The sequence below is a fragment of the Sitophilus oryzae genome, unplaced genomic scaffold, assembly GCF_002938485.1.
Source record: "Sitophilus oryzae breed Bouriz unplaced genomic scaffold, Soryzae_2.0 scaffold_306_pilon_pilon, whole genome shotgun sequence".
In the NCBI taxonomy this organism is placed as follows: domain Eukaryota; kingdom Metazoa; phylum Arthropoda; class Insecta; order Coleoptera; family Curculionidae; genus Sitophilus; species Sitophilus oryzae.
Window position 1 is genome coordinate 264,605 of NW_022146870.1, and position 15,277 is coordinate 279,881.

At 32.2% G+C, this 15,277-nt stretch overlaps 1 protein-coding gene across 5 annotated transcripts in view; it reads right to left on the reverse strand.

The window, feature by feature from the left end:
• Window positions 1–15,277, reverse strand: part of LOC115884634 — a 114,903-nt gene that overhangs the window by 34,967 nt on the left and 64,659 nt on the right. For all 5 annotated transcript variants that reach the window (XM_030903289.1, XM_030903292.1, XM_030903291.1 and 2 more), the window contains 3 exons: window positions 9,234–9,350; window positions 5,623–5,790; window positions 5,246–5,425 (listed from right to left, as the gene is read on the reverse strand). In XM_030903289.1, coding sequence (XP_030759149.1) covers window positions 5,246–5,425; window positions 5,623–5,790; window positions 9,234–9,350 — 465 coding nt within the window. The remainder of the gene's footprint in view (window positions 1–5,245; window positions 5,426–5,622; window positions 5,791–9,233; window positions 9,351–15,277) is intronic.

Genomic DNA, 15,277 nt, shown 5'->3' on the forward strand with positions numbered 1-15,277 from the left:
TATGTTTGTAAAACTGTTCTATAGTAAGTTTAATGTTTATAGGGTTACAAAATATGAAAGATATATTAATAAACATCGGGTTTGAATCGTTAATGACAAGATTTAAGTATTTTTAAAAATATTTCCAATATTCCCAATATATCCAATATTTCCGAGACACGTTTGGAAATTTCCAATATTTCCATTTCCAACGGAAATATTTCCATTTACAACACTAAACATCAACAAAATATTCTCTCTTGAATCAATCATGAACATGCCACTGCAAGAGATACTTAAGGTTGTCGCCCACTAGAACGCGGCGCGACGCGGCGCGGCGCCATGTGGAAATTTCTTTTGTCTGCTTGTCATGTATTTAAATGGACCAACGCACATTAGAGCGCGCAGCGCAGAAGCGCGCTGCGGGATTTCCGTCAAGAAGTCGGAAGACTTCTCTAGCAACTTTTTTCCGTCTCCCGCGTTTTGACGCGTTGCAGTGGGCGTACTCACAAGGGAAATAATTTTGCATTCGAGTCTTTTCAGTTGGCTTTTTGACTAGGAACTAGTGATACGTATCACTGGTAGAATTGTATTTTTAAAGGTAAATTAGGCAAATCGCTTTTCATAAAGAAATATGATATTTTTTTTAGTCTTCCCTCACTAGAGACAGATGGACGAAATGCCTTTCTATCAAAGATTTAATATAATTGAGGGGTGTAGAGGCAAAACCGGCAATCTCCACTTTTTAACAAAAGTGACAATCTCCAATTTTTAAATTCTAATTACCTAAAAATATAAAAAAGATCAGGGTTTTTTCACCACATAACTAATATACACATCAGAATAAATAAGAATTATCAAAAGAATTAGTAATTTGTCTCTTATGAAAAAATATGATGAGTAGAGATACCCGGTGTTTTGCTTCTAAAACCCTCAATTGAGGAGTGCGTAAAATGTTTCCTTTATATTTTGTAATGCTGAAAAAAATTATCTTGTTTTTTATTAAATCTGGAAAAAGATGGTAAAATTCTCCAAACTTCTTTCTTTTTTTCTTAATCGTATGAGTCCAAACTTTTCCTCACCCCCTCTTCCTCTTCCTCTGTTAGAAGAGCACAAAAAATACGCTTTCGTCCGTACTTGAACTCATTGCTGTAAAAACTAAACTACAGTAAGTAAAAAACACTTCGACTATAACTAAATAGCGTTGCCGCGTTTCAAAGGCGCGCTATAGTGGGCGCAGTCCCTTCGCAGCCGGAAAAAATTCTCTTCCCAGCGCCGCGCCGCGCAGCGGTCTAGTGGGCGACAACCTTTATAATACCTAGGTGATGACGCATAGATGGTTCATATTCTACATATTCCATCAGTGCGTAATATAGTATACGATCGAAAAAAAAACGACGTCAAAAACCGCTGGAGTATTAATTTTTGGTCCGTCCTGTATAAAATTACCAAGTAAAAAATAATACATTTACGACGTTTTTTACGTAAAAAAGGTCTCTTGGTAAAATTCGCTACGAGTACTGGTACTCGAGATATTTGGAATCGAAATTATCAATACCTGTCATCGTTGACATAAATTAAACATGTTGACTAAATAGTTATAAGACTGAAATCATAAATTTAAAATGTTTTTGTACCAAAAGTTCAACAGAAACTGTTTTATTTTTTTTATTAATTTGTGATTAATCTAAAAAATAAAAAGTTTCCATATTTATCATTTCAGTCAAAGAACTATCTACTCAACATATTTATCTTTTATCAATAATGACATGTATTGACTATTTTCATTCTAAATATCTTGAGAATGGTAGCTCATAGCGATTTTTAAAAAGATACATTTTTTACGTAAAAAATCACGGAAATGTAAAAATATGCTCTTAAAAACCGTTAAAACGCATATAGGTGGCGCCCCCTACAAATAGCAGTCATATTGACATCAAAATCAAATTTCTCATGTCAAAAAACTCCCAAACACCAATTTTCATCCAAATATTGACGTTACTTCAGAAATTATTTGGAAAAAATCGAAATAAAAATAAAATTTCGACACCCTGTATCTCCGAAACTAATGATTTTAGGACATATACATTTATAGGAACTTTTTTACTTATTTTTATATGCAGAATATGCTGCCGAAATTTCCGGAATACAGTTCGGACCACCCTATATATCATATTGAGTAAAAATGATTTTTAAATAGTGTAGTTTAAAATTCGAGTAAAAACAATTTTAGGGAAATACATTTCTGTCTAGAAACCTTCTATCCTTTTTTAATGTTTCTATAATAATACAGGGTGTCCCAGAAATGAGTGCAAATATTTTAACTGGTAGTATAGTTCAACCCCAGAAACACGCCTATGAGGGTTTTTTTGCGAAAAAAAATGTTGAAGATTTTACATTTTTCTTGACATTTTCCGGAAAATTTTGAAAAACTTTTGAGTGCCACTGTTCACTCTCCGGAAATTCGTTTACCGTGCATAGAAAGAATCTCGGAAAGAATGCAATGTTGCCACTTCCTACCATACCCACATTCTAAATGTTTATAAATTCACAGTATTTTTAATGGGCTACAACATAGTGGTAATCATAATCATAATTTTTGTCTTAAGCATAAGCACAGTCACAATCACAATTTTAATATGCGTTTATACAACATAGTCGCATTCATATCTTGGAATGTAAATACAGCTGATAAAGTAAACTAATTTTCTTATTTTTCTATTTCATAATCGTTTTAGAAGTGTATTTTTGTTTAAATTTTATTACTCAGGTTTTTTAAACACGAAAATTATCATAATTATTAAACATAAAAATGAAAAAAAAATAATGCCCCCTAACCGATTTTTGTCTTAATCACAATCAAAAAAGTTAAAATTTACGAAGGTCAAGGTTATTAAATTATGCTTATGATTACGACTGCGATGTATAAACGGTCGTATCTAAAATAATGGTTTTAACTTTTATGATTGTGACTAAAATTGTGATCATGATCACGATTATGTTGTATAAACCCGCCATAAGTTTCTATAGAAAAATACGAAAACTAAATTTATTCATAGTAGTGGACATTGCTAATACTAATTTTAGGAAAATGCGCAATGTTTTAAGTACTTTTTACAGTTGAGTAGGCTGAAAAAATAAATTATAAGAGCTTCTTTTTTCGCCATATTAGGATTTTTTTTCAATCGTTTCAATCAACAATTATAATCTTTAAATATTAAGTTAGAGCTTACCCTTTTGATGAAAATTGATCGGTGTTTTTATCCAACATATACCATTACACATACACTCCAAATATCTATTAATCTGAACATTACAAATCTATCACTTGCAAAATATTATTTAAAATGTTCCACATAATAATTAAACACTAATTGTGAGTTTAGTGTTACAAACAAAGTTTAGTTATACAACAAAAAGTGTTAAAAAAACTTGCTTTAATAACTACTTAAAACCTCTACTGAACTCTCCCACAAAAGAAAATTAATGATTTTACACCAAAAGTGCCAAAACTTTAAGCGATACACGTACAACATACGTTGATTTTGGTTTGTTTACATTCTTTAAATGATTTTGGGAACCCCGAGAAATCGTAAATACCGTTAAGCGCACGAGGGCCCTCTACCGCTCCCGTCTAATACGACTTGCCTTGCACGCCACAGTGCCGATTGTCAGTTCACAAAAAAAGCTTAATCCGTTATTCTATAGATGTCGCTGGGTTATTGATTTGAGTTTAATTTTTGTATTTTGGCCAATAAATAAGATGAGCAGCACGTTCGACTATTAGCAATCGTTCTAATAGTATCGAGCTTTTAAAACTCCAGAAAGTTATCGGAGATTGTGTTTAAAATGTTCGTTAGTGCATATTTTTGTGTCGGTAATCGGTATCGGTAAATCGCGATGGCCTATACAAATCCGAAGAAGGTGGATATGCTTCTAAACTCTACCTAAAGTGTGAATTTTGCATACTTCCTCCTGGCAGGTGAAGGGGCTGCGGAAGCTAAGAGGCTTTATTCCGAAGAGTATTCGAATAGACAGATCACGAATGCTCGAACCTTTGTGAGTATATTGAAAATAAAAGAATTTCGGACTTCCATTGTCTTTATTTATTTTGATTAACCCAACATTTCGGTCAGAAGGGTCGCTTACCGTTATCAAGTGTAAACTCTGTGAGCTGTGAGTATGGTTCAGCATTTGAGGGATTTTGGAAGTTTGGATCCTCAGGTGGCATCAAAGTTCAAGTGTTGTTAAGAATTGTAGTGAAGTTAAGTGTAGTGTTAAGGGCAGCTTTAGGACTGGTAAAATGGAAAAAAAGAAAGCTTTGCAATTATATCGGGATATCCTTTTTTAATGTTTGGTAAGTTTTTTTTTCTTTTAATTTAATTTGGGAAATGTGGGAAGTATGGCTACTGGCGATCATCCACTTAGTGTTATAGAATTTTGCAAGTAGTTTTTAAGACTTTCTAGTCGCGGCAACAGCGGGCCGCGAACAAGGCGAGATCCGGGAAATTGCCGATTTCCCCCGGCGGCTCTCAAAATGTCGCAATTTATTTTTAAAACTTTCAAAGTTAAATAACTCGGTTATTTTAATTTTATTTTAAAAATGGTAAAGAGAAAATATGTTTCTTTTGACCAGATCTACCACCCCTTAAAATATTTGCACTCATTTCTGGGACACCCTGTGTAATAATATCTCCCGTATATAGCGTTTAACGCCTTGGGAGTAGCAAGGTACAGTTTGCCATGCTAGAGCCGTTCGGTATACAAGGAAGGTAATGTGGCGAGCACTACGCTTCACCTCAGGATTGTGAATCCCAAGTACTCATTTAATGCTGAGTCGGCCTAGGTACCCAAACTATTTTTATTTTATTAAAAATAGTCGGCTGATGAACTGCCGATACCGGCTGTAGGATTCGAACCCACAACCTTTAAATTGGTAGACAAAAGCTGTACCTCTACGCCACCGAGCACCCAATGTTTCTATAATTAGTGATCATTTTTGACAAGTTTTACATATCAATTTTTAGCAAATGACGTTTAGAGATTGACCTCAATAAAATTATCATCGATTTCATCTCCCAACCGTTTTTTACGTATCATACAGTACTTTTACCTATAACTACTATATAAAAATGGCAAAAATGAATGATCTACCGCTGCGGTAAATAGCATTTATTACACAAGGTAAGCGAACACCCATCGTAGCTACGGCTAGGAGGATATTTCTAGTTTAGACTCTACTATAAAACATTACATAAAATATTACCTGTCACAAGACCTTTCCTTTCCATTTCAGGTGCTTTTCTATTTTGTGATTGATGATCTTCACTAAACGATTCAGATGTATCCTGCAAATTCCGCCTCGATAAGCTCTGTCTTGTTATTCTAGTATTACATTCACTTGATGTTTCTTCCGTGCAAGATGGGCCAGATTTATTGCTAGTATCTAAAATTTTATGTTTATAGAAAAAAATCTATATCTAGGGAGTGTGTATAAAATCCCAAGAAATAAAAAAAAATCTCTCATTATATTTTAAAGTAAAACTTGATAAAGAATGTCATCTGATTCTAATCTTTGGCCGTATTTTGCCAGGAAGTCAGGTCCTAATAATTAAATTTACTTTAAAATAATTTTTTAAATACCTGTTTCCACCGTTTTCATTTCTAACAACGATTTTTTCTTATTTTTCCTAATTTGTTTGTCTTTGGGATCGTGAATTCCTTCATCCTTAGCTTTAGAACTGTTATCAATGTGACCAATGGTTTTACTTGCAACTGAAGTAGAATTCCTTTTCATATCTGACTGTAATACTGTAAAAAAAACAAAAATTAGTTTAATACTGAAAACCATGTCTAAATATAGTCCAAGAAAATAGGCCTTTACATACGAAGTTTTGGTAAAATCTTGAATTTTTGATATGACTTACTTTGAAAGATCTAAAAACGAATTGTGAAAAAAAAATTTTAATTTAACCCCGAGGGGGGGTAAAATAAATAAATATAATTATTTTTTCGAAGTTTCAGACAAATTAATTACTAATAATAGTATCCACGGTCGGGCAACACGTAACTCCCGAAATTTTGTTGTACCTAAACATAGAACTTCCAAGTTTCGAGGCTCATTTAGTTATTCTGCTGTAAAAGCATTTAATGGTTTACCAAATAGTGTATTATGCAGGCCCTCTGTTGGCTCATTCAGGAAAGCTGTCAAGCGTCATTATATGAATGAGAGAAGTATTTAGTTTCGTCGAGAATATGATTTTAAAATAACTTAATAATTATTTCTGTTTTTAGTTTGTTCATTTAATGCTCGCCTTTGCTATCATATTATTGTTTTCTATAATCTTTTAGTGTCATTAACTACAAAACGAAAATCTTAAGACTTAGAATTTAGTTGTTAAGCTTATATTTAATAGTGCGGTTAGATGGAGTAGCATTGTGCTAGATCTCGCCGCATCTTCTATTATGATATTTTGTAATTTGCTTTTCTTGGGTACTAAATAAAGACATTTTTTTTGTCACGTTACACGGTAAGTAAATCTATTGTCGGCCCCAAGGGGCAAGACAATAGTTTTTAGCTATCTTCTCAAGTTTAATACTTTTCTCATTATGTTGCATGTTGCGAGAATAACTGACTTCTGAAGTTGTATGTAAAGATTTTGGTTAAGTTCCAGTTTTTTCAGATTGTGAAGGAGCTGCTTGGGGATTTCTCCAGTTGATCCAATCACTATAGGCACCACTGACACCCTATCCACTCCCCAGACCTCTTTCATATCCTGTGCTAGTAAGGTATATTTGTCGATCTTTTCTTGATGTTTTCGGTTGACATTTGTAGGGGCAGGAACAGCGATATCAACAAGATAGATTTCTTTTTTGAGTTTGTCCAGCAGACATATGTCTGGTCTGTTGTGTTGCACTGTCCGATCTGTTAATATTTCTCTATCCCAGTATAATTTACAAGCATCATTCTCTAGGACGTTCATTGGGGCATAATTATAATATGGAATGCGCTCGTTAATGCATTTATACTTCAAACTAAGTTCTGTATGTATTATTTTTGCTACATTGTTATGTCTGTCGGCATACTCTCTTCAAGCTAGCGTTGTACAACTACTAATAATGTGTTCTATATTCTCGTTTCCTTCTCCGCACATTCGGCATACAGTTGTTTTAATTGTGGGGTCCTTTATTATATATTTTAGGTATGATCTTGTGGCTATTACTTGGTCTTGAATTGCGCACATAAATCCCTCTGTCTCTGGAAAAATCGTTCCGTGTGTCAGCCATGCTACTGAAGCTGGCTTATGAATGCTGTCCAGATCAAGTGTGTTGAGGTATCGGCCATTTAGCTCTTTTCCTTGCCACTTGCTTTTTTGCAGGGCTATTGTGTAACCAGCATCTATATTCATTTCTTTATCACTAAGATTCAGAGGCGTCAATTTTTTGTCTGTTTTGCTTATGGTATCATAGAGGCTTGATGTTGATGCTATCGTGTGGAAGTACGTTCGTAGGTTTTTAATTTGTTTTTTATGTTGTAGTCGCAAATCCATGACGCCTCGCCCCCTATATCTCTTGGAAGATGGAAACGTTCTTTACATGCTTTTGGATGATGGGATCGATATTTTGTATACGTGGTTCTAACAGACCTGTTTATTAGTTCGTCCAGTTCTGTAGGGGTCCATTTAATGATTCCAAAGCTATATGTTATCGTTGGCATTACATTTATTATTATTATTATTATAACAGTGGCGTGGCATTACATATAGGCAAAAAAGCATTGCCTACCCTTCGATTTATTCAAGACAGACGCAAAATAAAAATATATTTATCTGATCAATTTTCATTATATATCTACCTACAAATCCTACAATGCGACCTACACTGTTTTATTTTTCTAAATAGTAAGTTAGTATTGTGTTTATTACGGTTGCAAAGCCGGAAACATCATACAAAACAAACGCCACCTGTTCAACGTCTTATTATTACCTAAAAAACGCATCCCATTATTCGAAATCGAACGCACGGCCGCAACTTAACATTACATGGATATGGACAAGCAAAAGCAGTGCGTTACCGCAGCACGGATGCACCCGATGTCTCGATCCCGCCGCGCGCCGATGCGGTATTGCCAGTTCCGATGTTATTACAGAACTATGTAAGAAACAGTCCATGTTATTTTATATGATCAATTTTAAATAACTGTGTTTTAGAAAGATTTATGTAGCAAATTAGAAATTTGCTTGTCTGTCATCTGTATTTGTTTCCAAATGATTTCATTTATTATTTTATTTGACTGTAAAATAATTTTGGTACATAAAATCTATTAGGCAATTGGTAATCTGGCAATATTGTGTACGGTTATTGTTTTAGCTAATTCGCCAGTCGTTGAGTCGCCTATCGGGAAGAAATAATGATTGAATAATAGACAGATTATTCGCGTTTTGCATCTACAGATAATTAAATTTATTTGCTATTATTTGAATTTTCTTTTGTTTGAGTTTAAAGTTAAAATACGTTAGACAGTAAATTTTATATACGTACATTGTACATATATATTATGTAATACATACGTTTTTTTAGTTTTTTTTTCATATTTTTGATTTTGTTGCCTACCCTACTGTAAATGATACTGCACGCCACTGTATTATAAACGGTAAGCACTAGAAAAAAAAAATTCAAATAAAAGTTGTGGAGTGTCAAATTTTACATAGAAATGATCTCTGTACTTTTTCCTCTGATCAAAATTAACCGAAATAGGGTGACTAAAAGCTAGGAGATGATATAAGACACTATAAGCTGGCTGAAAAATTGATATATTTAACATATTTATTCAATTTGCCTGGAAAATTACAAATTTCATTTAGATTTTTTAAAATTCACCACCAGAAAAGGACATTGAAAGAAATGTTTCAAACAAAATCAGAATCAACCAAACCAAATCTCCTAGTTTCTAGTCACCCTATCTCGGTTAATTTTGATTTGAGAAAAAAAAAGTATAGAGACCATTTTTATGTAAAATCGGACGCTCTACAACTTTTATTTTAACTTTTATTTCTAGTCCTTTCCGTCTCACCGAAATTTCGAAAAAAATAATTTTATTTATTTATTTTATCCCCTCTCGGGGGCAATTTAAAAAAATCTTTCACAATTCGTTTCTAGATCTTTCAAAGTATATATAGTTAGGTTAGTTATATCAAAAATTCAAGTTTTAACCAAAACTTTGTATTGGCCTATTTTCTTGGACTGATACACACCTTTATTATTTTGTTTGAGTTGACCCAAAGACCTTTGTCTGGTTAGCCTAAAATTGATATTTGGATCCTCAATTGCTTTAGGTCCATCTTCATTATTCCTGGAGCTTGATCGTAAATCTAAGAAAAAAAATCTAATTTTCTCCTCAAAAATATTGCATACAAACTAGAGTTGTCAGATTTTTATAGCTAAAATCCGGGAGGGCAAAAAAAGCGAGCAATAAAAACCGAAGCACTTGAAAAACGAAGGCGGCAGTTATAATATATTTACCAAAATAACATAAAGGAAGGTAAATAACTAGGTATAAAAAATGTTATTTGATTTTATAATTTGATTGGCGCTTTCCGGGATAGTATGATTTTCCGGGATCCGGGATAACATACCTAAATACAGGGATTTTCCAGAAAATTGGAAGCAGGCAGAGCTTCAGTATTTTTATTTATAATAAAAAAAAAACAATAATATATTTTTGAAGTAATTTTACTACATTACACCCATAATAGATATAAAAAATTACAGAGTTGCCGGTTCCTACATGCGGTAGGCCTGGTTAAAAATAAGCGAAGTGACTTTTGCCGAACATACTTTTTTATTTACATCATGTCTTAAAGTTCAAGATAATGGTAGTTAACTTACATTACAACTAGTTGACACACCAAAGTTATAAGGTTTCCAACAAATTAGGGCAAAGAAGAAAATAAAGTCCTCCTACTCTTGGATGCCAGCCCACCAAGGGATTAGAAGGTAATGAAAAAGCAAAGCATCTAGCCAGAATAGGAGCAACCATTCTATTAACTGGATCCGAAACATTTTCTGCTTCCTTAAGTTGAAACTAACTTAAAGCAGAACTCAAGGACCTGGAAGACTCCATCCGTAACCGGCCAATTAGAATCCAAGAAACTCCTCAGGACTTGACAGGACAGGACGAGAAAAATAAAAGATTTCCCTGATTTAATTAAGAATAATCTTCTGAATTGTCACGGGTTTTTAACAGGGACCGTCTCCTCAATGAAACACCTAACCGCGCTCCAAGCTAAGAAACAACGGCGAATGCAGATCTGCTGAGGAAAATGGGAAAATACCAGAATACATCATCTTGAGTGCGACGAGAAGACATCCCTTGAAGACGTGTCATAAACTTTGGTACACTATATCAGAGATGCGGGATAACTAACCTCTGTAAAATAGTCACAGATACTGGCTTTTGTCAAAGTCCTAAAACTGTATTATGAGTTATGATTCAAGAAAGGGGGGACACAACAGAATCTATAAGGGTCGCGGCGATTAACTCCCTCCTTCCCAATTTTCTATCTCTAGATCATATAATTATTTTGTCTTTTTATATACTATTCGCCAATTATTAACGAAAAAACAATATTCGTGTCCTTGCTCTTAGGTGACGAATAGAAAAAGACAACATCATTTTAGTATTAACAGCTGAAATATGGCGTCGGGAATGATGACGTATCAGCCAAGTCGAAAAACAAAACTAACGGTATGTAAGCATAGTTAAAAATCTGATTAAATTAAGAGGGATAAGAATGTTAAACAAGTCTGTTAGTTATTAAATACTTAATAAATGACTAAAAATTACATTGTTGATAATTAAAATCCAACTCTACTTGGCCCAGTCTAAAATTTCTTGACGTAAAATCTGGCAATATTGTACAGATAGACACTTTTTATTTCATTATTGTAATCATCATAAATGTAAAAATTCATGCCACTAATCATTATCATAGCAGAAAGAGAAGAAATACATACCAGTTTTCTCAATTGTTCCCTTCATGGATTTAATGTCCGAGTTCTCTTTACTTTACTATCTAGACTCTTCTTATAAGAGGATTCTTTAGCATCACACAAAGCCGCATCGACCGACATATTCAATTTAGTATCTGTAAATCCAAAAAGCCCAAATATTTATGGTTATTAAATGTTACTAAGATTCATATAATTTTACCCCTATAATTATATTTTACAGCACTGAAAGACTTATGTCTCGTTCGCCTGCCAGATATTTCTTCTAGCATGAAGTTCTTTCCTCTGTCATCTTTAAGATCTAAATCTTCTAAAAATAAACAATACAATTGAAATTATAATTTATTGATTATTAACGCTATTTTACCTTTATTATCAGTCTCATTAAATTGTGTATTATTACTTATGAGTGATGGCCTGCCTTGAATGTTTGATTCTGCATCTACAATAAATACTAAAGAATAATTACACGTCCATTTGGTAATGATAAAGTAACATTACTTTGGGTCAATTTTGAGATGTCTAATTGTAACTTTTTTTTCCTCCCTCTTTTAGAAACACCTTTATTCTCAATTAAATTAACCTTGTTTTCTCCATGTAATTGTAGTTTCTTTTTCCTGCCTCTTTTAGAAACGCCCCTATTCTCAATTAAATTAATCTCTTTTTCTCCATCTATAAAAAAAAATATATATTTTAAAATATACTTAACAAAAGTTAGATGGTTTTGTAAAATAGGATCTCATTTAAAATTTTAAAAATTTTATTTTAATACCCTGTGCCACTCCCCCTCCCCTCCGATTTAATCATCGAAACTATGCGGTCTGGATTTTAACGCGTTAAAACCAGTGATGTAGACAGCATTAATGGACAAAATCAAATGTATTAAAAAGAGAATAGAAATTGGTTTTTCTATGCGCGTATTGGCCAGGATTTACATCCCAAAATTTCACACCGCACAAGTAGGCGTTTTTGAAAAATGTTGCATCTAGTGTTGGAACTTTATTTTTCACTATTAGTTTCTCATTTTCACTATAGATATAATTACATTCATTTCAGTAAAGAATTATTTTAACATTATTTACATAAAGTTTTTTTTTTAAATAGCCTATAATTGTCTACACACCATTTTCCTAAAAACGTAAAAAAAACGGCAACACTGTAGCCGCTTTGATTTTGTCTCTCTGTCTGCCAGCCGGACGTTTATATTATTCTCTGTCAAACACATTAAAATCCAGACCAAATTAATTGGATGACCAGCAGGATATATTACATGTCACTGGTAAATGTCCGAAATTCTAATAATCATAAATAGGTAAATCCTAGGTTTTACCGCATTTTGAGTTGGTTAGCGTGGTATTTGGAGGGTGTTATTCATTGGTAATCCTAGGTTTAGCGCGTTTATCCTAGGTTTAACCGCATTTTCGCCGACTTACGGTAACATAATACTATATATATATATATATATATTATATATAGTATAATATAGTATAATATATATAGTATATATATATATATATATATAATATATATAATATATATATACTATATTATATATATATATATATATATATATTATATTATATATATATATACAGGGTTGATCACCACATTCGACGAGGAAATATTGTAGCCTAACGATTAGATTTTACAAATGTAAGTTTTGGCTCGTTGAAGGACTATTAGAGCTTACAATTTAAAAAATTACAAGTTAGAGAGGGTCCCAAATAAATAAAAAAAAAATATTCAAAGTTTAATTTTTTTAAATGGAACACCCTGTATATTTATTACATTTTTAGTTTCTACGATTAAAATTAAAGGTTAAATTTAGATTAAGGTTTATTAAACACTTAAACCTTACCGCTTTTGAAATAATTTTCAATTTTGTGATGAAAATTGCCAGTATAAATTTTAAGGCTTCATTCTCCGAGGGTATCAAAGTTTTTAATTACTAAGATATTTACTGAAGTTTATTTATTGATCAGTTGCAAGTTATTGTGTTGCAATAATAAAAATTTTACTACCTTATACAGAGTGTCCTAAAAATTTATTTTAAATAATTATTAGTTATTTTAAACGGCCAATAACTTGTTTAACTTAAATGGAACACCTGTATATTTTATGGAGAATCAGATGCACAAATTTAATTGTCTATCAAATATACCATTTTTTACCTATCTCTTCACGCTTCCGTAGAAATGCATTTTCTTGTATAATTTAGAACTCATTTATCAATATACCCATGGATTACTGACATTTTAGATTTATTTTAAGATGTACCAAATTTTTAAAGAGTACAGATACTTATATTGTCAATATATTCGTTTATTTCATTAAAAAATAAAAAACGTGTTTAAATATTTTGTTAAAGAGAACCATTAATATGATTCCAGTATTAAACTACATTAATTGACTGTTTGCCGATTGATTAATAATAATTGCTCCAAATACTAAAAAACTGAATTATTATGTGTATTAGATTAGTTGTGGTAAAAAACTAAACACCCTAAAAATGATATTTTCATTTTTTGACAAATGCTTATTTATAACAACAGAGATATTCATTTCATAACTTATTATTAATGATTTCTGATTCAAATCCACATTTATTTAGAATAATTTATTAACGCAACACAATTAAATATGTAATTAGATTAGTATTTGGGCGGAAATACTGGTGGTATATTTAGATTAATGGTATACTCTTTTACTAAAGAATCTAAATAGTTTTCTTTTTGCCATACAAATGGGGCTAGTAATATTATCGTTCTTTACTAAAAAAATAATTACTAGCCTGTAACATTTTGTACATTTGCTTACATTACAATCTAAAATGTCAATATTCCAATGGGTTATATTGATAAATGAGGCTAAATTATAGAAAATGCATTTTCTACGAAAACTTGAGGGTTAGGTAAAAAGTCGTATAATTACAATTTTGATAGACAATTAAATTGTGCATCTGATTCTTATTAAATATACAGGGTATTCCATTTAAATTAAACAAGTTATCGTTTATATATTATATATACAAGTTGCCGTTTAAAAGCTAGTAATTATTAAAAATAAATTTTTAGACACTCTGTATAAGGTAGCAATAAATAAACTTCAGTAAATATTTAGTATTAAAAACTTTGATACCATCGGAGAAAGAACATGATAGCCGCTCTAAAATTTATACTGCAATTTTACAAAATTTCAAAATCATTTCAAAAACGGTAAGGTTTAAGTGTAATAGACCCTAATCAAATTTACCCCTTTATTAATCGTTTTAGAAAGCTAAAAATGACAATAATAATACAGGGTGTTCCCATTTTAAAAATAAACTTTGATATTGATTTATTTATTTGGGACACTACTGTATCTTGTAAAATATATTGGTTAAATTGCTAGCTCTAATAATCCGTCAGCGAACCCAAAACTTACAATTTTAAAAATCTAATCGCTTTAGCTACAATACTCCGCTGCGTATGTGTGTGAACAAACCTGTATATCATTAACTATAAAGAATATCGACTCCAAACTGAATTCTGTTGATGCCAAGCCGGTGAATGGGTATATAAATCTTCTGAAGGAATTTGCATAAGTCGCTCAGTTAGCCCTGCTCAAGCGTAGTACGCAAGCCTGGATTTTGAATTATCGATCGGATAACCTGACCAATAAGAGACTAGACGCTAGCACCAGCTGTTCATTCGTACGGCTCCGTCCAACTTCGTATGGCTTTCGTTTGCGTTCCTGTTCGACAATTGGCTAATCTTCAGAATAAGGGCTAATCGATATTCAGAATTTTGGAGTTGCGCTGTTGCGCCAGTATCTGCCTAACAGACGAACTTATGTGAAATATACATAGACCGGTTATCTAGTTGTCTCTAACTCGGCTTCAACTCCAACACATTGCAGGAATAGGCGATAATCTGTATATTATTTTGAATATGTATATATAATACTACATACATACCGTTTTGGCAAAGGAATACCTAGCATAGAAGATTTACAGTGCGATAAAAAAGATGACACGGCTGCAGCCTACCCTGCAGTGTAACAAAGACAGATAACTGTATCATATACCTCTGTTTTCTCTTCCACTGATTAGAAGAAGTGACACAATGAGTTGTCAGAGGGTGTGCCAGAATTTATAATTATAATTAGATATATGAGGATTAAAATGTTACGGTAATCTAGTTTTTTTGTTTTCAGATTTCAGTTAAAAAAAAAAAAAAAATTATTGATAATATTTTATTTTATAAATCAAAAGCCTTTTTTTAAATTAAAATAATATCTCTCTCTTCTT